General features: G+C 49.7%; 1 protein-coding gene across 1 annotated transcript in view; it reads right to left on the bottom strand.

Moving 5' to 3' along the window:
- Nucleotides 1-15149, bottom strand: part of LOC147096194 (E3 ubiquitin-protein ligase TRIM39-like) — a 546064-nt gene extending 530915 nt beyond the window's left edge. The window contains exons 1-5 of the mRNA XM_085973792.1: nt 14711-15149; nt 11347-11442; nt 10479-10712; nt 6635-6657; nt 6419-6534 (exon numbers count right to left, since the gene is read on the bottom strand). Of these exons, the coding sequence (XP_085829918.1) occupies nt 6419-6534; nt 6635-6657; nt 10479-10712; nt 11347-11442; nt 14711-15085 (844 nt within the window). The 5' untranslated portion in view covers nt 15086-15149. The remainder of the gene's footprint in view (nt 1-6418; nt 6535-6634; nt 6658-10478; nt 10713-11346; nt 11443-14710) is intronic.
- Nucleotides 15150-23275: the final 8126 nt, after the last annotated feature.

The following is a 23275-nucleotide window of genomic DNA, read 5'->3' as shown; positions in this document are numbered from 1 at the left end:
CCTCCTCCCCTTCCCCCCCACCCCTGCCTCCCCCCTCCCCTCCCCTCCTCCCCCCACCTCCCTCCCTCCCCCCCTCCCTCCCCCCTCCCCCCATGCTCCCCCTCCTCTCCTCCCCTACCCTCTCCTCCCCGCCCTCCTCTCCTCCCCCCCTCTCTCTCTTCCCTGTCTCTCTCTCTCTCTCTCTCTCCTTCCCAGACAGACAGACAAACTCATTTATCTATATATAATAATAAAAAATATTTTTTCTTTCTTCATAACAAAATGCCCCCAAGGAAACGACGCAGAGTTGGACCCAGCAACTTCTGATGCATCTCGAAAAAAGGCTAAAAGAGCTTCAGAGACTCCTGACCAGACTCAGGCACGTCAAACTGCTGACCGGACAAGACATGCCCAAGCCAGAGCCTCAGAGACTCCTGACGAGGCTCACGCACGTCAAGCTTCTGAGCAGACAAGACATGCCCAAGCCATAGCCTCAGAGACTGCTGACCAGACTCGGACACATCACCAGGCCGACAATAGACGCAGGGGCATTGCCAGAGCTGACATTTGGGGTCATTGGCTCAGAGCAGCCTTCTCCTATACACCCACCATCAATTATGAAGCAGACCCCACAGTCATCATTGGCAAGATGACCGTCATTTGCCCTCACTGTGGCGCTCTGAAGTGGGAAGGAGAAATTGCTGGGATATGCTGCAATGGAGGAAAGGTTAAACTTCCAACACTAACAACTCCGCCTGAACCCCTACACTCACTTCTGTTCGGCCGAAATCCAGCTTCAACACATTTCCTCACTCACATCAGAAAGTACAACAACTGCTTTGCAATGACCTCTTTTGGTGCAAACAGAGTGCATGAATCAGGATTTTGGCCAACTTTTAAAGTTCATGGACAGGTGTACCATACAGCTGGCTCACTACTTCCTCTACCAAACGAAAGACCTCAGTTTCTGCAAATCTACTTTTTGGGTGATGACGAAGAGCAAGCGAATCGCCGCAGGGAAGCTGCTGTTCTCCCCGCACAACAACACCAAATCAAGCTTGAAACTTTGCTTGAGTTACAGCGCATGCTTCATCACCAAAACCCATATATAAAGGCCTAGAAATTGGGTTTTGGCGTAGCAACGGCTTTAGCGCCGGAAGTTAGTGCCGGAGCTAAGTCGCGCTGGTCGGGCCAAAAATTCACTACTTCTGCGCCCAAACGGCTGCCGGCGCTGCTGAAAGCTGTTAGCGCCTGAAAACTGGCGCTATGCGCTGAATTTCGGCGCTATTCCGGCGCTGCGGCGCCCGCTGCGGTGCGGCAGGTTCGGGAAGTGCAGGCCTCCTCCTTCCCTTAAGGAGGACCTGCCTGCACCCGGCCGCGGCCCGCGATAATCTTATTAAAAATGAGCCCGGCACCTCGGACAAGTGCCGGGCTTGCTTCTGTTCCGGTGGGGGGGGGGGGAAGTCTGGGGAGGGAGCTGCGGCCAGGCGGGCGGCGGGAAAGCGGCCGGCCGCCGCGGGGCCTTTAATGCGCCGGCGCAAACTTGTGCAAGGCACCTCTGCCAGAACGTTGCTTGCGGCTGCCACGGGCGAGGCGGCCGCAAGTCAATTTCCCAGTTCGGGCGGGTTACCATGGCAACCGGGACGCTGCGCACACCGATGACGTCATCGGTGCCGGCGCAGCGCTACCGGTCTACCGCGGCGGAAGGGCCCCAGGCAATTTAGGCACCGGCGCCAATTGCAGCGCTAGGCCCTCTAGCGCCGCAAAATCGGCGCTAAGGGCACTGAATTTCTAGGCCATAGAGTTTAAAAACAGCCATCAAAACAACAACAAATGAAGACCTCAAAGTTGTCATCAAAGCTGACAAGACTCCTGCAGGTGAACATGAGCGACGCTTCAATGCTCCGATCACCAATGAGGTAGCCATTGTCATTGTGGGCCAATAATTTGACCAATGGGACATTGTCTTGCATATGAGAGGTGGTCCACTCAAAAGAATTTCTGAACTTCACAGGTCATATGATCCTCTGCAATACCCGCTTTTGTTTTGCCATGGGGAAGATGGATACGATGCCTATAACAAGATCCCACATGTTGGCCCGGAAACTGGTGTGCCACCTACAGCCCAAAGGCAAAAGATGGTTTCTGCCATGGAATTCTATTCATACAGGCTGATGGAACGACAAACTGCTTTAAACCACCTGCTTCAGTGTGGACGACTTCTCCACCAGTTCCTCACTGACATGTATGCAAAAATAGAAGGAGAGCGGCTTAATTGGTTCCGGCATAACCAAAATCATTTGAGAGTCACAGACTATATACACTTACGAGATGCTGTGGCCAATGATGCCAAACTGAGGACATTGGTCAACTGGTCATCCTACCATCCACCTTCGTTGGAGGTCCTAGGTACATGCATGAGCACACGCAAGATGCCATGACCTATGTCAGAAACTATGGCAGACCTGACCCCTTCATCACCATGACTTGCAATCCCCAATGGCAGGAGTTCCCACCCAAAGCTGGTACTGAAAGGCATGAGCTCATAGCACGGGTCTTCAACCTCAAAGTTAAAAAACTGCTCAAACTGCTGACTGTGGGCAAACTTTTTGGTGCACACAATTGCTACATGTACAACATTGAGTGGCAGGAGAGAGGACTTCCTCATGTTCATCTGTTACTCTGGCTTCAGGCAAAGATTCGCCCCAATCAACTTGATTCCTTCATCTCTGCAGAGCTACCCGATAAGGACCAGGATCCAATCCTCTTTGATGTTGTTGTAAAAAATATGATTCATGGTCCTTGTGGGCGACACAACCCTTTTTCTCCCTGCATGAAAAACAATGCATGTACAAAAGGGTACCCAAAGCCACTCCGTGAAGAAACTCAGCATGGGGATGATGGCTATCCTTTGTACAGGAGAAGGGGCAAAGAGAGTGGAGGTTTCAGCACTGAGATAAGAATGCGAACTAAAAAATCTAGCCACTCAAGTCAACCTGGTCCGTCAACTCAGACAACACAGCAAAGACAGACTTTTGCAGTTGACAACCATTGGATTGTTCCTTACTGTCCACTCCTATCCAGGCTCTTCAAATGTCACATCAATGTGGAGTACTGCCACTCAGTTAAGTCTATCAAATATGTGTGCAAGTACCTCCATAAGGGCAGTGACCAAGCTGTCTTTGATCTTCAAGCGGCTGGACAGCAGAATCAAAATGATGAGATCACCACACATCTGATGGGCCGTTACATCTGCAGCAATGAGGCAGCCTGGCGAACTTTTGGATTTGACATCCACAACCGTTATCCCACTGTCACTAAATTGGATGTTCACTTGGAAAATGGACAAAGGGTTTTATTCCGACCTGCAAATGCCAGCCAACGTGCCGAGGAACCTCCAAAGACAAAACTTACAGCATTCTTTGAGTTGTGCCAAATGAATGACTTTGCCAAGACACTTCTGTATCATCAGGTGCCCAAGTACTACACCTGGCAGCCAAACAAGACATGGTGGGCTCGGCGCCCTGGAGCAGGTCAGAAGGAAGTTCCTGGTCATACAGGGGTGTACTCATCAGATGCACTTGGCAGAGTCTACATGGTCCATCCAAACAACACAGAGTGCTTTCACCTTCGTCTACTCCTCCATGAGATTGCTGGCCCCACATCATTTAATGACCTCAAGACTGTCACTGGCAATCTCTGTGAGTCTTTTCAAGAAGCTTGGCACAGGAGAGGACTCATTGAGGGTGACAGTCATTGGCATGCAACGATGACAGAAGCTGAACTGTCTTACTCCCCCAATCGGCTACGAAAACACTTTGCCATTATAATTGCCCTCTGCAGACCTTCCAACCCGATGCAATTGTGGGAAGATCACAAAGACAGCCTCACAGAAGACATCTTACGCCGACTCGGCAGAGCCAACCCCACAATGGCACTCAACTTCACTGATGCGATGTACAATCAGGCATTGATCATTTTGGAGGACAAGACTTTGGCATTGGCTGGCAAGTCTCTGACTCAGTTGAACCTTCCATCTCCCAACAGGAATGATTCTCCGGGTCTCAGCAGAGAGGTCCTCAGAGAAACCACCTACAATGTTGAGGAACTGAACTCCTTTGTCACAGTCACTGAGCCTAAATTGCTTCCAGACCAGAAACAGACTTACAGGTTGGTTCTCGATATGGTGGAAAACAACACTGCTGGCATTATCTTCCTCGATGCCCCTGGTGGAACAGGAAAGACATTCCTGATCAATCTTTTGCTGGCCACGGTTTGCTCTAAGTGATTCATTGCACTGGCTGTTGCCTCATCAGGAATCTCTGCAACTCTTCTGCCAGGAGGTCGCACTGCCCACTCAACCTTTGCTCTCCCTCTGGATCTGACAAGACAAGAACAACCAGGAAAGGAACTGGTGTTGCTGAGATGCTTTAAAAGTCTCGATTGATTGTGTGGGATGAGTGTACAATGGCCCACAAGAGGGCACTTGAAGCAGTCAACAGAGCTCTTCAAGATCTGAGAGGCAACGATATGCTGATGGGTGGCATCACCCTGTTGCTGGCAGGTGATTTCCGCCAAATCCTGCCAGTTGTCCCCAGAGGAACAGCAGCGGATGAACTCAATGCATGTCTCAAGGCATTCCACCTGTGGCCACATGTGCAAACAGTCCATTTGACGACAAACATGCGTGTTCATATGCATGGTGATGAGATGTCAGAATCCTTTGCGTGACTTTTACTACAATTGGGAGAAGGAAAGTTCCCCACTGACAGCAGTGGACAAATCACAATTCCTCCAGACTTTGGCAGTCAAGTAAAAACAGTTGATGAGTTGATCCCACAGGTGTATCCAGACCTCCTCAATCACTTCAAAGATCACAACTGGCTGTGTGAACGGTCAATACTTGCACCCAGGAATGATATTGTCAAACACATAAACATGCTCCTTCTTCAAAAACTCCCTGGCCAAGAGCACATTTACAAAAGTGTTGATACTGTTTGTGACAGTGCTGATGCGGTACACTACCCCACTGAGTTCCTCAACTCATTGCAGCCTTCAGGAACGCCTCCTCACAAACTGGTACTGAAGGAAGGCACCCCCATCATGCTCCTAAGAAACATATCTCCACCAAAGTTGTGCAATGGAACCAGACTGGCAGTCAAATAGCTCATGCCAAATCTCATTGAGGCTACCATCATCTCAGGCTGTGCCAGAGGGGAGGATGTTCTCATTCCTCGAATTCCTATGATACCGACTGACTTGCACTTTCAATTCAGAAGGCAACAGTTCCCTCTGAGAATTTCTTTTGCTATGTCAATCAACAAGGCCCAGGGGCAGACTTTGAAGGCTGCTGGCATCAACTTACTCACGCCCTGTTTTTCACATGGCCAGTTGTACATGGCATGTCCAGGAATCTGTTCATTTTAACACCGTCAGGAAAAACAGAAAATGTTGTCTATCAACGGGCTCTCCAATAACGCAGAGTGCTCTCACCTTCATCTACTCCTCCATGAGGTTGCTGGCCCAACATCATTTAATTACCTCAAAACTCTCACTGGCCATCTCTGTGCCTCCTTTGTAAAAGCTTGCAGCAGCAGAGAACTCCTTCAGGATCACATTCGTTGGCATCCAACGATGACAGAAGCTGCTCTGTCTTACTCCCCCAAAAGGCTACGACATCTCTTTGTGGCTATCCTTCGCTCTAAGGGATTCATTGCACTGGCTGTTGCCTCATCAGGAATCGCTGCAACTCTTCTCCAAGGAGGTCGCACTGCCCACTCAACCTTTCCTCTCCCTCTGGATCTGAATAGACAACAACACCCAGTGTGTAACATTACCACAGCAACTGCTGAGCTGCTTCCAAAGTCTAAATCATTGTGTGGGATGAGTGTACAAAGACCCACAAGAGGGCACTTGAAGAACTCAACAGCACTCTACAAGATCTGAGAGGCTGCATACCTACTACAAGATAACAGATTTAACAGTGTAATGTTGAATACATTTTTATTGATTATAAAATCACTCTGTACAATACCAAACCCATTGGGTTTGCAAACCTTTACCAGAATGAGTATTCACTCAGTCTTTGGTTGTAACTCCACCATATTGTAAAATGTTCTATTGTTCTACATTATTATTGGCATAAATGTTCACTGTTGATTTCTAAACTGACCTCTAAATGACTGAGATAGTATCTTTTATTTCCCTATTCAACTCATACACTGAAACATTGTGAATAATGTTATATCACTCCTGGGTGCTTACGAAGAGTTCTTCAATCCCAACAGCTTTATAAACAGTTTTATAAACATGGCACAGCGTTCTTGAGTTCCCTCGGCACCGCCGGGTACTCCAGCTAGTTTATTATAAAAAGACAAGACCCTTCTACTACTAATAGAGAGAGCTGTTTAATAGCTGGTGTCAGGAAGCTCACACCCACCTGTATTAATCACCGTCAGCATCTTTCTCCACACTCTGTACTGCAGTGACCCAATGTACTTCCCCACATTTATTAAAGGGTAAACCTTCTGCGGCTCTGGGAGAGTTTGCTTCGCTCTGGAACAGGAGATAAAGGTCAGTGTTGGATCATTCCAGGGTGGGCGCGAAATATGTTAGAAATAGAAAAAGTGACTTAAATCAAGGGTGTAAATTATACCTTTTCTCAGTTTCCGGAAATTTCTGTGGAACAAGAACAATTATTACTGTTTCAGTTTAGAGAACATTTTATCACAAAAAGAAAGTAACAGCCTGGATTCCACAGAAAAGTACATTCTAAATATGGAAAGTTATTGGACTGCCTCTTCCTGTCCTCACTGTACTGTGAGTTACTCCACAACATTACAACTGACTCAATCTGACTGCACAACACAAGTCACAGAGCTACAATCCAATTGTAAAATCCGGAAGAGTCTCAAATTCTTAGAATTTAAAGAGAGTCACTTTAATGTTTTCATGTTGTAATTTGCATGCGTGTTGGAGATAAATGCATCGGTGTATCCAATAGAATTCTCTGGATTATTGTGCAAGCCACTTGTAAATTGGGATAGAGACAGACCGATGAAGAGTTAACACGTGGTTAAAGGGCTGGTGTGGGAAAGAGGGGTGCCTTTTCATGGCGCACTGGCACCAGTACTGGGACAGGAAGGAGCTGTACCGATGGGGCGGGCTCCACCTCAACCAGCTAGGGACCAGTGTCCAGCGGAAAGGGTAAATAGGAAGGTGGCATCAGCTTTAAACTAGTAAGATGGGGGTGAATGATCTACAAGAAATGAAACAAGCCTTATATAAACACAACAGGAAATGAGAGTATAGGACAGACTAAACTAAGGGAGGACATAAACGGCCAGGGAATAAATAGAGTTATAGAACAGGGGTGTAAAACGATGGTTTAAAATAAAGTGAGAGGGATTGTTAATGAAAATGAGTTAAACTGCCTGTACAGCAATGCACAGTGTCCGTAATAAAACAGGGGAGCTGGAGGCAATAATACGTTGTGGGGAACCAGATATAGTAGGGATTACTGAGACATGGCTACAGAAAAATTAGGGCAGGGAATTACAGGGTACAGTATAACATATTAAGAAAAGATAAAGAGGGGAAAAGGGGAGGTAGTGTAGCTGTACTTATTAGAGATAACATAATGGCAGTAAAAAAAAGTGATGCAGCTATCAGCAAGACAAAAATAGAATTCCATGTGGATAGAGATAAAAGATATTAAAAGATCAATTACACTAATGAGGGTAGTCCACATACCACCTAATGGTGGAAAGGATGTAGTGGAAGAAATATGCAAACAAATGAGGGAAATGAGTAAAAAACATAGAATAATAATCATCAAGGATTTCAACTACCCCAAAATTAATTTGCCAAAAGAGGTCATAGAGTGTTAACGGCACAGAAGGAGGCCACTCGGCCCATTGAGTCCGTGCTGGCTCTGTAGAGCAATCCAGTCAGTCCCATTCCCCCGCTCTATCCCCGTAGCCCTGCAAGTTTATTCCCCTCAAGAGCCTATCCAGTCTCCCCTTGAAAACATTGAGTGTGTCCACTTCCACCACTTCTATCAGCAATGAATTCCAGGTCATCACCACTCGCTGTGTGAAAAAGTTTTTCCTCACGTCCCCTCTGTATCTCTTGCCCGAAACCTTAAATCTGTGCCCCCCAGTCCTTGTACCATCAACTAGTGGGGACAGCCTTTCCCCGTCTAGCCTATCCAAACCCCTCATAATCTTGTACACCTCTATCAAATCACCCCTCAACCTCCTTTGCTCTAATGAAAACAAAACCAGATTCTCCAACCTGTCCTTGTAGCTAAGATCCCCCAACCCCGGAACCATTCTGGTAAATCTCCTCTGCACCCTCTCAAGGGCCTTCAAATCCTTCCTGAAGTATGGTGACCAGAACTGGACGCAATACTCCAGTTGTGGCCTAACCAGCACTTTATAAAGGTTCAGCATAACTTCTTCTACTTTTGTATTCAATACCTCTATTTATGAAGCCCAAGATCCCATGTGCTTTGTTAACCACTCTCTCAATATGTCCCGCCACCTTCAGGGACCTATGCACATTAACTCCCAAGTCCCTTTGTCCTTGCACACTCTTTAAAACTGTGCCATTAAGTGTATATTGTCTCTCCCTGTTCCTTCTGCCAAAATGCATCACCTCACACCTCAATATATTAAATTCCATCTGCCACTTGTCTGCCCATTCTGTTAGCCTTTCTATGTCCTGTTGCAGTCGATTGGTATGATCATCACTGTTTGCCACACTCCCAAGTTTGGTGTCATCGGCAAATTTAGAAATTCTACTCTGTATTCCAATATCCAAGTCATTTATATGTATCAAAAAAAGCAGTGGCCCCAGCACTGACCCTTGGGGAACACCACTGTTTACCATCCTCCAGTCTGAAAAACAGCCATTTACCACAACTCGCTGTTTTCTGTCCTTAAGCCAAGTCCTTATCTAAGCTGCCACTGGTAGGTAAAGGGGATAAGAGAATGGAATTCCTATAATGTGTACAGGACTCCTTGCTAACCTACAGGAAACTTTCGTTTAACCGGAGGTTAAATGTCCGGAAAGCTCTATCTACCGGCAAAATTCAGGAGCCGTTTCCTATATGTTTTTTTTACTTCTCGTTGCTTTTTTTTCCCCAGTCAGGCTCTGCAAGGTCTAGCTGAAGCTGTTGCTTAGCTACAGAGATGCTATTAAGCTGCGGCCGACTGTTTTGAAGCTGTTGCTAAGCAACAGGGTTTGTTGATTCACACGGAGCTGAAAAGCTCCGTATGTTTTAACATTAGCGCTGGTTTCTCCGGCACTTTTGATGGGACGGCACCAACTCGGTCCCGTCAGTGCCGGATACCAGAAAGTTTCCTGTAATATGTAAGAAGCCTGGCAAGGGACTCGTTGGGCCAAATGGCCTGTTCCTGTGGTGTATATTCTATGTAATTCTATGTAAATTGCTGACTAGCCATGGGTGTGACTACAGCAACACCGTTTTAGCTACATGCTCTAATTTAATAGAAAATGCCTTACATACACTCATCTAACCATTTTACCAACTGATGCACAAATACACTTGTTTACACTGTGTGAATATGACTATTGAGATCACATACCCAACAATGGTGTATTTTACTCATTTTCTATTTACTAATCAAATGCAATTTTCCACATCTGGATTCCCAGTTCTCCACATGTGGCTAGTGGCTAATATATTGGACACCACTGATCTATACATCCTACAGATTTCCATACGGTCAATCTAACAGTGTGAGGGTGGGAAGCAGTATCAGGTACACATGGATCCAAAAGGGTAATGTAACTCAGCAGTGAATATGATCACCACCTGTAACAGGTAATATAGCACGGAGATTCTCACCAGTTGTAGTATAACTCCAGAGTGTAGCTATTCAACTTGTTGCCCAGACAGAAAACTGGTGTTGTGGGTTGGTGTCTCATTATAGAAATTGCATTGGTTTAATTTCCATCGATTTCAATGGGAATTAAAAGTGGGCGATTTCTATAACATCTGCAATGTTCGTTTTACGCTCAAGCATCAAGTTGACCCTGTGCAGAGCTCTCTCCTGGACAGAGTCATTACATTCCAGCCAGGCAGGAGCCAAGCAATGTGAACACGGTCCTGCCTGGCCGATCCTGGACTGTCGTTACCGCTCTCTGACTAGCAGCTGCAGTGTAAATGCACTCTCGGGGGAGAATGGTCTGACCATTCTGAGGGGTTTCTTACTCTGTATGAAGTTGATTTTCCTCATTGTTTGAGTTGATGAAATTACCCCATTATAATAATATACTTCACTACACTAAACAAGCTCCAGATTTAGTAACTTCCATGTTCAAGACAGCCATTAGTATGAGACAGAGAAAACCAAATTGGTATTATTTTAGTTAGTGAGTTTTATATTCTAGATTTTGATGGCACACCCTGCACGATCTCAAACATAGTGTCAAAGAAAGGCCGAAAGAAAGAAAAAAAAATAAACAGCTACCGTTAAAAACTTGATGCTGTCCTGTTCACTCAGCTCTTGTTCAATATCCTCAACAGTGACTGAAAGCGATGAGATTTCCTCCGTTATCTTCTCAATCCTCCCCTTCATCTCCCGACTGTTTTTCTCTTTCTCCAGTTTCAGATCTTCCAACACAATCCTCTCCTCCTCACGGAGAAACTGGTGAAGTTTTTCAAATTCTGCTTTAATCTGTTTCTCTGTCTTTACGCCTTGGTCCTTTGGGAAATAATAGTGAGATTGAAAAATTAAATGAGGCTTTTTAAAAGATTATGCAACCTCTCTAGTTCCCTTCATATAAGAATATTTTAGAGAAAAAAATATTTCCAATCTAGTTAATGGGGACCAGATAATTTTTTGAGATGTATAAATGATTTTTTAATAGTGAAAACCATTCTCTGATGCAGTGAAATCTAGTTAATAGATTATAGATTAGATCCAATAGATAATAGAATAACAGATGATAATTTATTCAGAAGAGGAAGCACTAACTGAGGATCGAGCTGCTGAATTCCCTATTGGATTGATTCATGACTGTCTTGTATTTATGGCCCCTAGTTTTGGTCTCCCCCACAAGTGGAAGCATCTTCTCTACATCTACACTATCAAACCCCTTCATCATTTTAAACACCCCTATTATGTCACCCCTCAGCCTTCTCTTTGCTAGAGAAAAGAAGCCTGTTCAATCTTTCATCAAAGGTATAACCTCTTAATTCTGGTATTATCCTTATAAATCTTTTGTTGCACCTTCTGCTGTGCCTCTATATCCTTTTTATAATATGGAGTCCAGAATTCTGCACAGTACAATTCTGCAAGTGTGTACAGAATGTAGAACAAAGTAGCATCAATGTACCTTAATGTGAGTTAATGTTTTCTTATAATCACTTTTTACAGCTCCGCATTCCTTCTTCTTGTCCTGGACCGGCTTCAGTAAGGTTCGCAGTTCCTCCTGAACAAAGAACGAATTTGTACATTTTTGTGAAATTAAACACCCGAACGTTAAATACCATTTAGTTTAATCAATGAAAATTCTCAGAGCTCTCAGACGTTTCTGGGGCCTCTTTTTTCCCCCACATTCAGCAGTTGCTGAGGTAGATTTTCAGCTTGCTGTCTGGTGTAAAACTGACGTTAGGGATTGGCCGCCCACTATAGGAACCACCTGAAGTTGAGAATCAGTTATGCATTACATTTACCAATTCTGACTTCAGATCACGAGGACCAGCTCCCACTGTGTCTGCAGTTCCTGTGTCTCTCTGGATATCTGTGTCGACACCTTTTGTCTACCTTCTACCCTATACTTTGTCTCATCTGGGATCCTGCTTCCTCCTGCACTTCCCCTGTCTAGTTTAAATGATTTTCAATGTTCCACACAAATCTCTTTGTCCCTATCTTGTTTACGTCTAGCCATCCCTTGGGTAAAATTCCTTTTTCATTTTGGATAGTTCCCAGTTATTTTTGAAGGTAGTATTGTTATACATATGCCGTGCCACCTTCAACTTTTTTGATAAGCTTCCTTCCTTTTCCAAATACTGAGAGCATAGAGAACATTATTTTGAAACCTCTACCTTTGAGTTTTGAGCCAATCCTCATGTATGTAACTTTTAAATACTCCTACAAGATTCCTCCCTACGTCAATGAACCCTACATGCACTGCCACTGAGTCTATACCTTTTCCAATCATTATACATTCTAACTTTCTTCAATATATACTGCTCTAGTTCCAGGTAGACAGCTCACCATCCTGTGGGGGTTGTCCCGAAGACATGAATGGCCAGCCACCTTATTGGGTGAACAATCACCTATGACTACAGTCTCTCTGTGACCTGCAAACTACATCTTTGTTCAGCTGTCCTCTCTGCCTTTCCTCTGCGACCTTCTACCTGTGGTACCATAGTGGTTATGTTACTGGACTAATAATCCAGAGAAAGTGAGTTCATATCCCACCATGGCAGTTTGAGAATTTGAATTCAGTTTAAAAAACTGGTACCAGTAAAAGAGACCACGAAGTTGTCGGATTGTCGTAAAAATTACCCAGTCTGATCTATAAGTGACTGACATGTTTGACTTATAACTGCCCTTTGAAAAGGTCTAGCCACTCAGTTGTATCAAAGGTACGAGAGGAATATGACTATAGTGGTTCAACAATGCTCATCACCACCTTCTCAAGACAAATAGGGATGGGCAATAAATGCTGCCTTGACATCAACACCCACATCCTAAGAATCAATGAAAAATATATTGGGCAGCACCTGCTATCTGTTCACTAATTTAATCTCTTGAATATCTTCACAGGGTTTCTTCCAACAATCTAAATCCATTCAGCATTCTCATATACTTACCTTCCTTCAGCACGTGTCCCTCTATGATGAGAATCTGCTGCTGATTGTACTGGTCTCCAGTTACAGTCCCTGAAGGTTCCCTCTCCAGGTCTGATCCTATCCTAAGCTTTCAGAGCGCTGCTCCTTCGTCCGAAAGCTTGTGATTTCAAATAAAACTGTTGGACTATAACCTGGTGTTGTGTGACTTCTTACATTTGTCCACCCCAGTCCAACTCCACACCATGATCCTATCCTGGCCTTATCACTTACTGAATCGAATTCTATCCACTCAGACTCAGAAAATCTCTTGCCTTCTCTCCCTGTAAGTTCCTGCATCTCGAAGGTCAGAAATGCTTTTTAAGCTGCTGATTAACAGACACTTTTCATATCTCTTCACCTTTGTATTGTATCCCTCTTTCTCCTTTATGAATATTGCACAATAACCAAACCTCATGGGCTCCAATTTTCTCAGCTGTTTCCCATGTTCTATTTCTTCTGTTGTCCTTTTAGGTTACACTTTATTTAAATACCAATCATTCCCTTTTAATTTTCCTTCTGTCCTCTATCCCTGTTTTTACCTTTTACTTCTCTGGGGTTTTCTTTCCTGTATCTGGTCTCTGGTGGTGTGCTGTGTCACCTAATTCACACAGGGGTTTTACTTCACGTTACTTCTCCTCCACTCTATCCCTTTCCCCTGAACTTCTCAAGTGCTTTCCCGTTAAATCTGCCTCTGCTGTTCTTTAAGAAAACACTGAGAGTAATTAGGATAGCAAAATACTGCAGATGTTGGAAATCCGAAATAACAACAGAAAATGCTGGAAAAACTCAGCAGGTCAGGCAACATCCGTGGAGAGAAATTTGAGTTGACGTTTCGGGTTGGACCCTTCTTCAAAACTGGAAAGAAAAGAAACTAGATCGGAGGCAGGGCTGCGATCGGACAAAAGAATAAAAGAAACAAAAGAAGTAAAAGAGATTAGAAGCTAGACGAGATGGTAATAGGCTGGGATTAGGTGTAAAGTGTACTGGCAGGGCAAAAGATAGCCTTCCGGACTCAATATCGAGTTCAACAATTTCAGATCATAAGCTCGGCCCCCATTTCATTTTCTCTTGTAATTGTTCCACTCCTTTCCCCCCCCCCCTTTCCTTTTGTTTCTCTCTCACACCTGGCAGCTATCTTTTGCCCTGCCAGTACACTTTACACCTAATCCCAGCCTATTACCATCTCGTCTAGCTTCTAATCTCTTTTACTTCTTTTGTTTCTTTTATTCTTTTGTCCAATCGCAGCCCTGCCTCCGATCTAGTTTCTTTTCTTTCCAGTTTTGAAGAAGGGTCCAACCCGAAACGTCAACTCAAATTTCTCTCCACGGATGTTGCCTGACCTGCTGAGTTTTTCCAGCATTTTCTGTTGTTATTACTGAGAGTAATTGGTCTGCTTCTGTTTCCTGGTCCCTGTTGTTTTACCTGATTGCTGAAACTTTGCGCTGTTCGAGAGGCTTTGGAGGAAGTTTAACAAGTTCATGTTGACATTAAACACTTCACATCTGGAATATAAATAGGAGACACGTTCCACAGATCATCACTTGTCACAGAGACAGGATCGGTATCGATCTGATAACATACTGTACAAGAGACTTCACTCTGCATTCCAAGGGCTGATCAATTTACACTGATCTATTAAAATGGTGTTTAGAATAAAGTGAAACTCTCACTTCCTGTCCCTGGTTCCTTCAGCAGCGATACAAATAGCAGTCCGTGTAAGGACTGAGTAATTAAATAAATAAACACATTATCTAAAGAGCTTTAAGTATTGAGAGACACTCAAACCCGAATCTGTGAACGCTCCCTGTTCAGGATTCTGTTACCTGTGTCTGTATTTTATTTTACACGGTGTCTACTGACCTTAAACTCTTCAGAAACTTCTTCCAGTGGTAGCACTTCGTGGTTTTGATGATTTTTTGAAATCTGACAAATGACACAGATGGGTTGTTTGTCAGTTTTACAAAATAATTTCATTTTCTCCTTGTGGCGGCTACATTCCTGCTGATTTTTAGCACTTTGATCACTTTTAACAAATGTCTCCACGATGTTGGCGAGGGTGCGGTTGGGTCTCAGGTTCCTGGAGGAAGTCTCCTTTCTACAGACGGGACAGGCGGCGGTGACAGCGCTCTCCCAGTACCGGGTTATACAGGATCGGCAGAAGTTGTGATCACAGTCGAGTAAGACAGGGTCTTTATACAGATCATGGCACACAGCACAGGAGAGATCACCTTCCATCTCGTTCCAAGTAAAACGGTGATCAGTATGAAGTGAAACACTTTCAGTTTCTGTTCCTGTTTCGAGCAGCAATATTATAAACCACAGCCCAAAGGGCAGAAAATAAGTGATTAACAGACTGTTGCAAAAAACAGACTAGTTCACTAATTTCCTTCAGGGAACCTGCTACCCCGACCCAGTCTGGCCGAATATGTCCCACAACATGCAAAACAACTGCTACGAAACAGGAAACAGAACAATAAAATATCAGACGGAGCCAGCAGCAATGGCTAAGACAAGACTCAGACGATTCCAGCCAAGTCAACCCTGCAATGGCATCATCAACATCGGGGCGGAATGAGGTTCCAAATTAATATAGATGCTGCACAAACTAGTTAAGCAATAGCCTGAGTCCCACAGTCATGCCAACCCCACCGTCTCATAAAAATCATGAGACAAAACATTAAAAATTTTGAGATTTGATACAGAAATCATGGGTGGAATTTTCACAGGGGAAAACGGGTAGGTTGGAGGATGGTGGGGGGAAGTGAAAGTTGTAAAAATCTAAAACCCGACCCCAACCCGCCCACTTTCACCTTTTACTCGGGGGCGGGCAGCGAACTCGCTGCCAGGAGGCGGGTTGGCAATTTAAATATTATAATGAGGCCTGAAGTCTCTACTTTGACCTGTTTTGCAGGTTTTACTGCAGGCGGCCAGGGATCCCGGGGCTGGAGATTCCCGGTAGCTGCAACCAGGTGGGCACAGCTTGGGGAGCAATCCTTTTTGGCCGGGAGTAACAGTAGTTGTAAAGTCCGCGCCTCAATAATACATGGACTTCAGGAGAACAGTTTAACAGGTACTTTACTAAACAGGAGGGCACTCTTTTAGTTTGGACCCAAAAAAAAACAAACCCAAATTGGACTGTAAATGAACAAAAGTTCAACTAAAACTTAACAAATCAAATTAAAATTTGGTTTTCCGGGTTGATGATGCACTCCAGTCCCCGTGGCGCCCACCGGTCGTGGAAATACTCAAGCGCACCGGCGGACACCGCGTGCTCCATCTCCAGGGCCACCCGGGCGCGAACATGGCCGCGGAAGAGAGGCAGGCAATCTGGCTGGATGACCCCCTCGACCGCCCGCTGCCTGGACCAATTGATGGCTCTCTTGGCCAGGCCCAGGAGCAGTCCCACGAGGAGGTCCTCTCCGCACCGGGTGACCGTAGATCAAGAGCGTGGGACCGAAGTGCAACCAAAAATTGAGGAGCAGCCCCTTCAAGTAGTGAAAGAGGGGCTGCAACCTCTCACACTCGACATAAACGTGAAACACGGACTCCTCCAGGCCGCAAATAATGCAGGTGGCCTGGGAGTCTGTGAACCTACTTAAAACCTTATTGCACGGGACCGCTCCGTGCAACACCCTCCAGGCCAAGTCCCCGATGGAACAAGGGAGGACTCCCGCGTAGAGAGCCCTCCATTGGGGACCTCCGCCTCCGCCGGTCGGCAAGACGCCACACCAAGGCATGTCCGGACGGCAGACGAAGATGGCAAAGTGGAGAGTGTGCAGGAGCAGCCCGTACAGGAAACCCCTCCGCGCGGAATGAAAAGGCACGGAGGGTATTTCCTCGAGACGGCTCAAGTTGTGAGGCGCCGGTTCCCGAGGGGAGTTTCGGGGCCGGGCGCCGATGAGGAATTCCGTCCGAATGGGGGTAAGCTCGGACGGGATCACCCCACGTGCTTGAGCCGCCCCAATACACCTACTGGAGTTGGGGCCCAGTGCCACTTTCACCGACTCGATGGCTTGGACCGCGAGCCGGACGTTGGCCCAGGACAGGGGCCGCGCCAGCTCCTCCGGCGCCATCCAGCCCGCTCCTCCGCCATCGAGCAGGTCCCCGACTCTGGTCACCTTGCCAGGCACAGCCCTGCCCTCCGCCAGCCGCCCGAACCCGCGGTCGTGGAGGTGCGGATTCCTGAGCAGCGGCTCCCGAAGGAGAGCCGCTGCTCCTGACGGGGGAGAGCTCCGCCTGGAAGCGACATAGTTCCAAACCCATAGCAGTTCCTGGTTGAAGACAGGCAGCTCCCGCAGGCCAGCACACCTGCAGCTCACTTTCACAAACAGGAGCTACGTGTCATAATTGAGGCCGTGCAGCTGGCGGAAGAAATACGTCGCCAGCGCACACCATCTCAGAGGATTCTCGACGTACAGGTATCACTGTAGCATCTGAAGACGGAAAGTCGCAGCCTGGGTGCGAAGGCACACCAACGCCTGACCACCCTCCCTAAGCAGGAGACTCAGAACTGCGGCAGAGACCCAATGCTTCCTTTTGTCCCAGAAGAAGTCGATGAGCTTCTTCTGCATCTTGGCGACAAATGCAGGGGGAGGGATCAAAGTGACCAACCGGTACCACAACATGGCGGCCACCAGCTGGTTTATGACCAGCACTCAACCCCTGTAGGACAACACTCGGAGCAGTCCTGTCCAGCGTCCTAGGTGAGCGGGGACTTTGGCCTCCAGCTCTTGCCAGTTCGCCGGCCAGGCGTCCTCGGCAGGGCTAAGGTAGACTCCCAAATAGAGGAGGTGCGTGGTGCTCCAGGCGAAAGGCCTGAACTCTTCCAGCAGGGAGTTCACCCGCCACTGACCCACCAGGAGCCCGGAACATTTCTCCCAGTTGATCTTGGCGGAGGATGCGTCCGAGTAAATCTGCTGGCATTCCCGCATCCTCCGCAAGTCAGCGGAATCCATGATCGTGAGGAGCACGTCATCGGCGTAAGCTGAGAGGACAACCTCCAAGCCCGGCCCTTGCAGAGCCAGTCCCGTCAACCTCTTCCGCAAGAGGCGCAGGAAAGGCTCCACGCAAACGGCGTATAACTGACCGGACATGGGGCATCCCTGACGCACTCCCCTCCCGAAGCGAAGGGGCGCCATCAAGGACCCGTTAACTTTAATCAGACACTCCACGGCGGCGTACAGAAGTCGGATCCGGGCGACGAAATGCATCCCGAACCCGAATGCGCGCAGAGTCCTGAAGAGATACTCGTGATCCACCCTGTCGAATGCCTTCTCCTGATCCAGGGAAAGGAAGGCGACCGACAGACCAGCCCTCTGGGAGTGGTGGACCAGGTCCCGGACCAGATGGATGTTATCGTGGATGGTCTGGCCCGGGACCGTGTAGGACTGGTCGGGGTGGATTATGTGGGACAGCACGGTGCCAAGGCGAGCAGACATGGCCCTGGCAAAGATTTTATAGTCCGCGCTGAGGAGGAAGACTGGGCGCCAGCTCTTAAGGAGGCGGAGATCACCCTTCTTAGGCAGCAGGACAATGACTGCCCTGCGCCAAGAGAGGGGCATCTCCCCAGTCGCCAAACTTTCCCCCAGGACCCACGCGTAGTCGCCCCCCAAGACGTACCAGAACGTCCTGTGGAACTCCACGGTCAGCCTGTCCAGCCCCGGGGACTTTCCCCTAGAGAGCTGGCGGAGGGCGCCGGTCAGCTCCGCCAGGCTTAGCGGAGCGTCCAATTTTTTGGCGCCCTCCAGGCTGACCTTTGGCAGGTCCACACACAAAACTCTGCGCGCATCCTCGCTGGACGGATCCGGAGAGAACAGAGCCCCGTAGTAGGCGTGGGTCTCCGCGCTGATTCCCTCCGGATCCGAAACCAGAGATCCGTCATCGGCCAGCAGCCCCAAGAGCTGCTTACGGACCCCCCGTCTTTTTTCCAGCGAGTAGAAGAAGGGGGAGCCGCGGTCCAGGTCCCGCAGGAGCTGGATCCGCGACCTCACGTACGCGCCTCGGGACCCGACGAGCTGCAGGTCCTTCAGCGCGCCCTTCTTCTCTTCGTACACCTTCCGCAGGGCCGGGTCCTCGACGACGTGACCGAGACGGGACTCCAGGTCGGGCACCTCCTTCACCAACCACCCGACCCGGGCCTCCCGCCTCTTGGTCGACCCCTTCGCGTGCTCCTGACAGAAGAGATGGATGTGAGCCTTGCCCACATCCCACCATAGCCTCAAGGAGGGGAAGCCGCCCCGCTTCCTTCTCCAGTCGACCCAGAACCGACGAAACGAATCCCGGAACCGCGCGTCCTCCAGCAGCAGGTTGTTAAAATGCCAGTACGCGGACCCCCCCCGCGCGCGCAGCGGAGCGAGCTCCGCCCACACCAGGTGGTGGTCCGTGCACGGCACTGGCCGCATGGAAGCCGCCGGAACGCAGGAGATGTACGCCCGGGAAATGTAGAGGCGGTCGATTCTGGACCTTCCTCCCCCAGACCTCACGCTAGTGAAGGCGCTGGAGTCGGGGTGGAGATTTCGCCAGACATCCACCAAGTCGAAGGACCCGACCAGGTCCCTCAACTTCTCCATCGCCGCTGGGCTTCGCGGGGGACCCGAATGGTCCCTCGCCTCGAGGGTGCAGTTAAAATCCCCCCCGAGGATGACGCACTCGCCCACGTCGACGGAGCCTAAAAGAGCGGACACTCCTTCGAAGAAGCGCACTTGCTGTGCACCGGTCTGAGGGGCGTACACGTTCACCAGATGGAGCAGCATGCCTCCCAGGCGAACAGTGACCTGGAGCAAGAGGCCCGGCACGTGCTCCTTGACCCCCAAGGTCTCCGGCTGAAAATGCGGGGCCAGCAAGATAGCCACCCCGCTGGAATTGTTGGAGAGGTGACTCATGCTGACCCCTCCTTGCCACTCCAGGAGCCACGTGGCTTCGTCTCCCGGAATGGTGTGGGTTTCTTGCAGGAAGCACACCGCATACTTCCCGTCCCGAAGGACCGAGAAGTTATTGAATCTGCGGCGCGCCTCCCTGCTGCCGTTGATGTTGAGGCTGGCTATGGTTATCTTCATGTCAGAAGCATAGTGCAATCTCGACCTACACCTAACCGGGGGAGGAAGTGCAGCCGCTGGTCAGCCGCCACTTCCTCAGCAGCCCAGTGAGAAACGTTCTGAGCCGACGCAGCTCGAGCGGGTTCACACCCTCGTCCGCGCCCATGATCTTAACTGCGGCGCGGACGGACACGATGAGCAGCGCCAGCTCCAACCACCTGTCGAGGGCCAGCCGGACCTTATTGCGCCGACCCAGGCACGTGGCCAAAAAATCCCGGAGTTCCCTTGCGGGAATGAGGGGAGACTCGGCAAGGGGCACGAGGTCATCCATCGCCTTGTCGGTGCTGGAGTCCGAATCGTCCTCCGTGCCCATCACCGAGTCCCCATTCTCCTCCAGGGGGTCGTCACCAGCGGCCAACCCGTCCGTCGCGCAGTGCGCAGCGAACAGCTCGGCCGCACCAGCCAGCCCCGCCTCCACCCGGATCCCACCCCCAGGATCGGCAGCAGAGGATTCCTCCCTGGGTTCCTCTAGGGGCGCTGGGCCAGAAGACGGCGGCGGTTCAGAGCTCCCCTCCGCCCCAGATGCCGGAACGACCAGAGAAACTGGGTAGAGAACAATTCCCAGCTCCTCCAGTACATCCGGCACCAGAGACGCAGCCAGGGAGCCATCCTCCTCCCCGCCACCAACCTCCGACCCAGCGGATGGGGTGTTTTGAATTAAAACCTCCACCGGGACGAGCAGCCCCTGGGAGATGTCCGGGTCGCATTGGGCGAGCTCATTTTCCTCGAGCTCGCCCGACCCAGACCGCAGGCCGCCCGACCCGGCGAGGGGTAACGGCACCGATAAATTGTCAATAGCCGCGGGTTGTTCCGCGACCCCCCCAACGGGCAGGGTCTCGTCCCCATCCCCGGGAGGCACGTGCCGGACAGACACATCTGCCTCATCCTCCCAAGGGACAGGCGACCCCTGCTGATCGCTGGTGATGACGACAGCGGGGGGGGGGGGGCGCAGTACCCGCAGCGGGCGACGACTCCCCCTGCTCGGAGGGACCTTCCTCCTCCCGGTCCTCCTCCTCTTCCAGGGGGTCATGCCTTCTTTTGAGCAAGGAGGGAGAATGGGAGACCTCCATGTCTGCAGAGGCCTCCTCCTCTGCTCCCTCCGGCAGAGCAGGTTTGTCGGGTTCCTCGGGCCCGAGCCCGGCCGCAGGTATTGGCGTTACCGCTGCGGCAGTTGCGGCCAGAGGCTCGGGCACGAGGCCCCTCCCACTGGCGTCTGCCCCGATTCACTCCGCGAGGAGCGCGGGTGTAAGGGGCGCAAGATGCAAGGGCTGGCCATCCACGGGGGGACCCGCTCTAAGGTGTTTATTTTTTCGCCGCGCCTTCTTTCCGGCCGGACGTGCTCCCTCCCCCCCGCTGGAGGCCTTGGTGGCATCGGCCCCCGATGTCGACCGTGCATCAGACGTTCCCGACGCGCGGGCAGATCCAGGGGGAGGAGCGGCGGCGGCGCCAGCCTCGGCCGCACAAGATGATCCGGCGGCCTTGGAGGCGGGGCAGTTTTTCCAGATGTGCCCCACCTCCTTGCAGGCGTGGCACCGCACACCGTTCGACGTCCAGAAGACGCGATAGGCGGTCCCCTCGTGGTGGACGATGAACGCCCCGTCGGTGTCCTCCTCCCACGCCAGCTGGACGAACAGCTGGCGCCGGAAGGAGAAGACGTGGCGAAGGCTGGCTTCCTGGAAGCCGAGCGGGATGGGCGTGATCCCCGACCTCACCTCCCCAAGTTGGCGCAAATGTGGGAGGAGGAGCTCACCAGGGACATAGGGCGGGACGTTTGAGATGACAATTCTCTGCGCGGTGGGCTCGAGAGGATCCACCGGCAGGAAGGTCCCGCCCACGGTGAGCCCCTTGGCGATGGCCAGGGGCACCGCCCGCTCCGACCCCAGGAAGAACACAGCCTTCCCATACATTTTTGAGGCGGCGACGATGGCTGAGGGGCTGACAACCCCAGCCATGGCTTTTACGCAGGCCTCAATTGTCATAGTGGGGTGAGTGTAGCTCTTCACCCCAAGCTTTTTTGTTATCAATCTGAATGGTGGCGGGGCAGAGAAGCAGCGGGAGCAGCTGTGGCTGTGGCTGCCACTCCCGCATAAGTCCTGGCTGGCCCCGCCACTGGCGAAGATGCAGTCGCCATTCTGGGGTGTTTTCTAAAAAGGGCTACACTCACCCCAAGTCACAGGCCTGAAGGTGTTAATTGTGGCCTCAGGTATTTTTTGGTCCTCTATTGAGCAGAGGGAGCTGTTTAAATTGAAGGCACACCTCTCCCCTTATTGATTAGAATTGGGGGAGGGGCCTTCTCCCCTCTGCTCAATAGGTAATCAAAATATAGATAGACGAGGTGCCTTTTGAGAGAAAGGCAGAGAGAGAGAGCCAACGAGAGAGAGAGAGGGGGTGTTGGGAAGGAGGGAGGCTGCAAGGGCAGGGTTGCCACTCAGGATGGTGGGTGGGTGGTGTTGGCAGGGGTGCACTCTCCGATGAAAAATTAAAGTCTTTGAAGGTGGTCTTCTAGCAGGGGGAGAATATGTCTTCACCTGGGAAAGCTGGAGATGCCCCAGGCTCAGTCCCACACCAGGTCTTAACGTTGTATTAGTTGGGCTGTTCACCTAGGCAGCTCCAGCTATCCCAGGTCAGGCAATAGGCAGGGGTGCTTAATTAGTGGTGTGTGTGGCCTAGTGTTTTACAAGAGCCACACACACACACACACACCCCTTGATGATCCGGCCCTTTTTTCTTCTTTTCTCCCCCCACCTAAAATACAAAGTCTTTGGGAGAGTGCACCAAATAACACCCACCTGAAAGATGATGTTGTTCTTCCCTCCTTCCAAACAGTTGGTGGTTGTTGGTTGTTTCTCTCCCCTCTCTCCTGGAATGGAGGCCAATTTGGGGAGGCAGTAATGGGAAAGGCCTCTCCCCTGGTTGGTGTTGTTGCTGGCCTCCCTTCTCCTTCTCCTCCTCTGTCCTCTCTCTCCAGGCACCTCAGTTGCTGTGATGATGGTGGAGGTGGAGGTGCTGGTGGTCTTTCATTCTCCTCCTCTTCCTGGTCAGGAGACCACCACTTTCCACTCTCCACTCTCCTGGTTTGGCTGCTCCTTCTCCTCCTGCTGACTGAGGCAGCTGCACAGCCAGCAATGCTGAGAATGAGGTCTGAACAGGAGGGCAACGTCAGACTGAAATACAAAAGCCTGCTAGGGCCTTTTATACAGGGGTGGTCACTGGCGGTGCTGCAGTCTAAAACCAGTTCTTCCCTTAAAGGTACATACACAACAATTCCTCCCCTTTTAGACAAACAGTACATAACATTCATTTAACAACTAAATAATAACTAATTACAATT

Source organism: Somniosus microcephalus, unplaced genomic scaffold (assembly GCF_052327205.1).
Source record: "Somniosus microcephalus isolate GS21.2 unplaced genomic scaffold, FLI_Smic_1.0 unresolved_chr1, whole genome shotgun sequence".
NCBI classification, from domain to species: Eukaryota; Metazoa; Chordata; class Chondrichthyes; order Squaliformes; family Somniosidae; genus Somniosus; species Somniosus microcephalus.
This window is presented reverse-complemented; position numbering and strand designations above follow the sequence as displayed.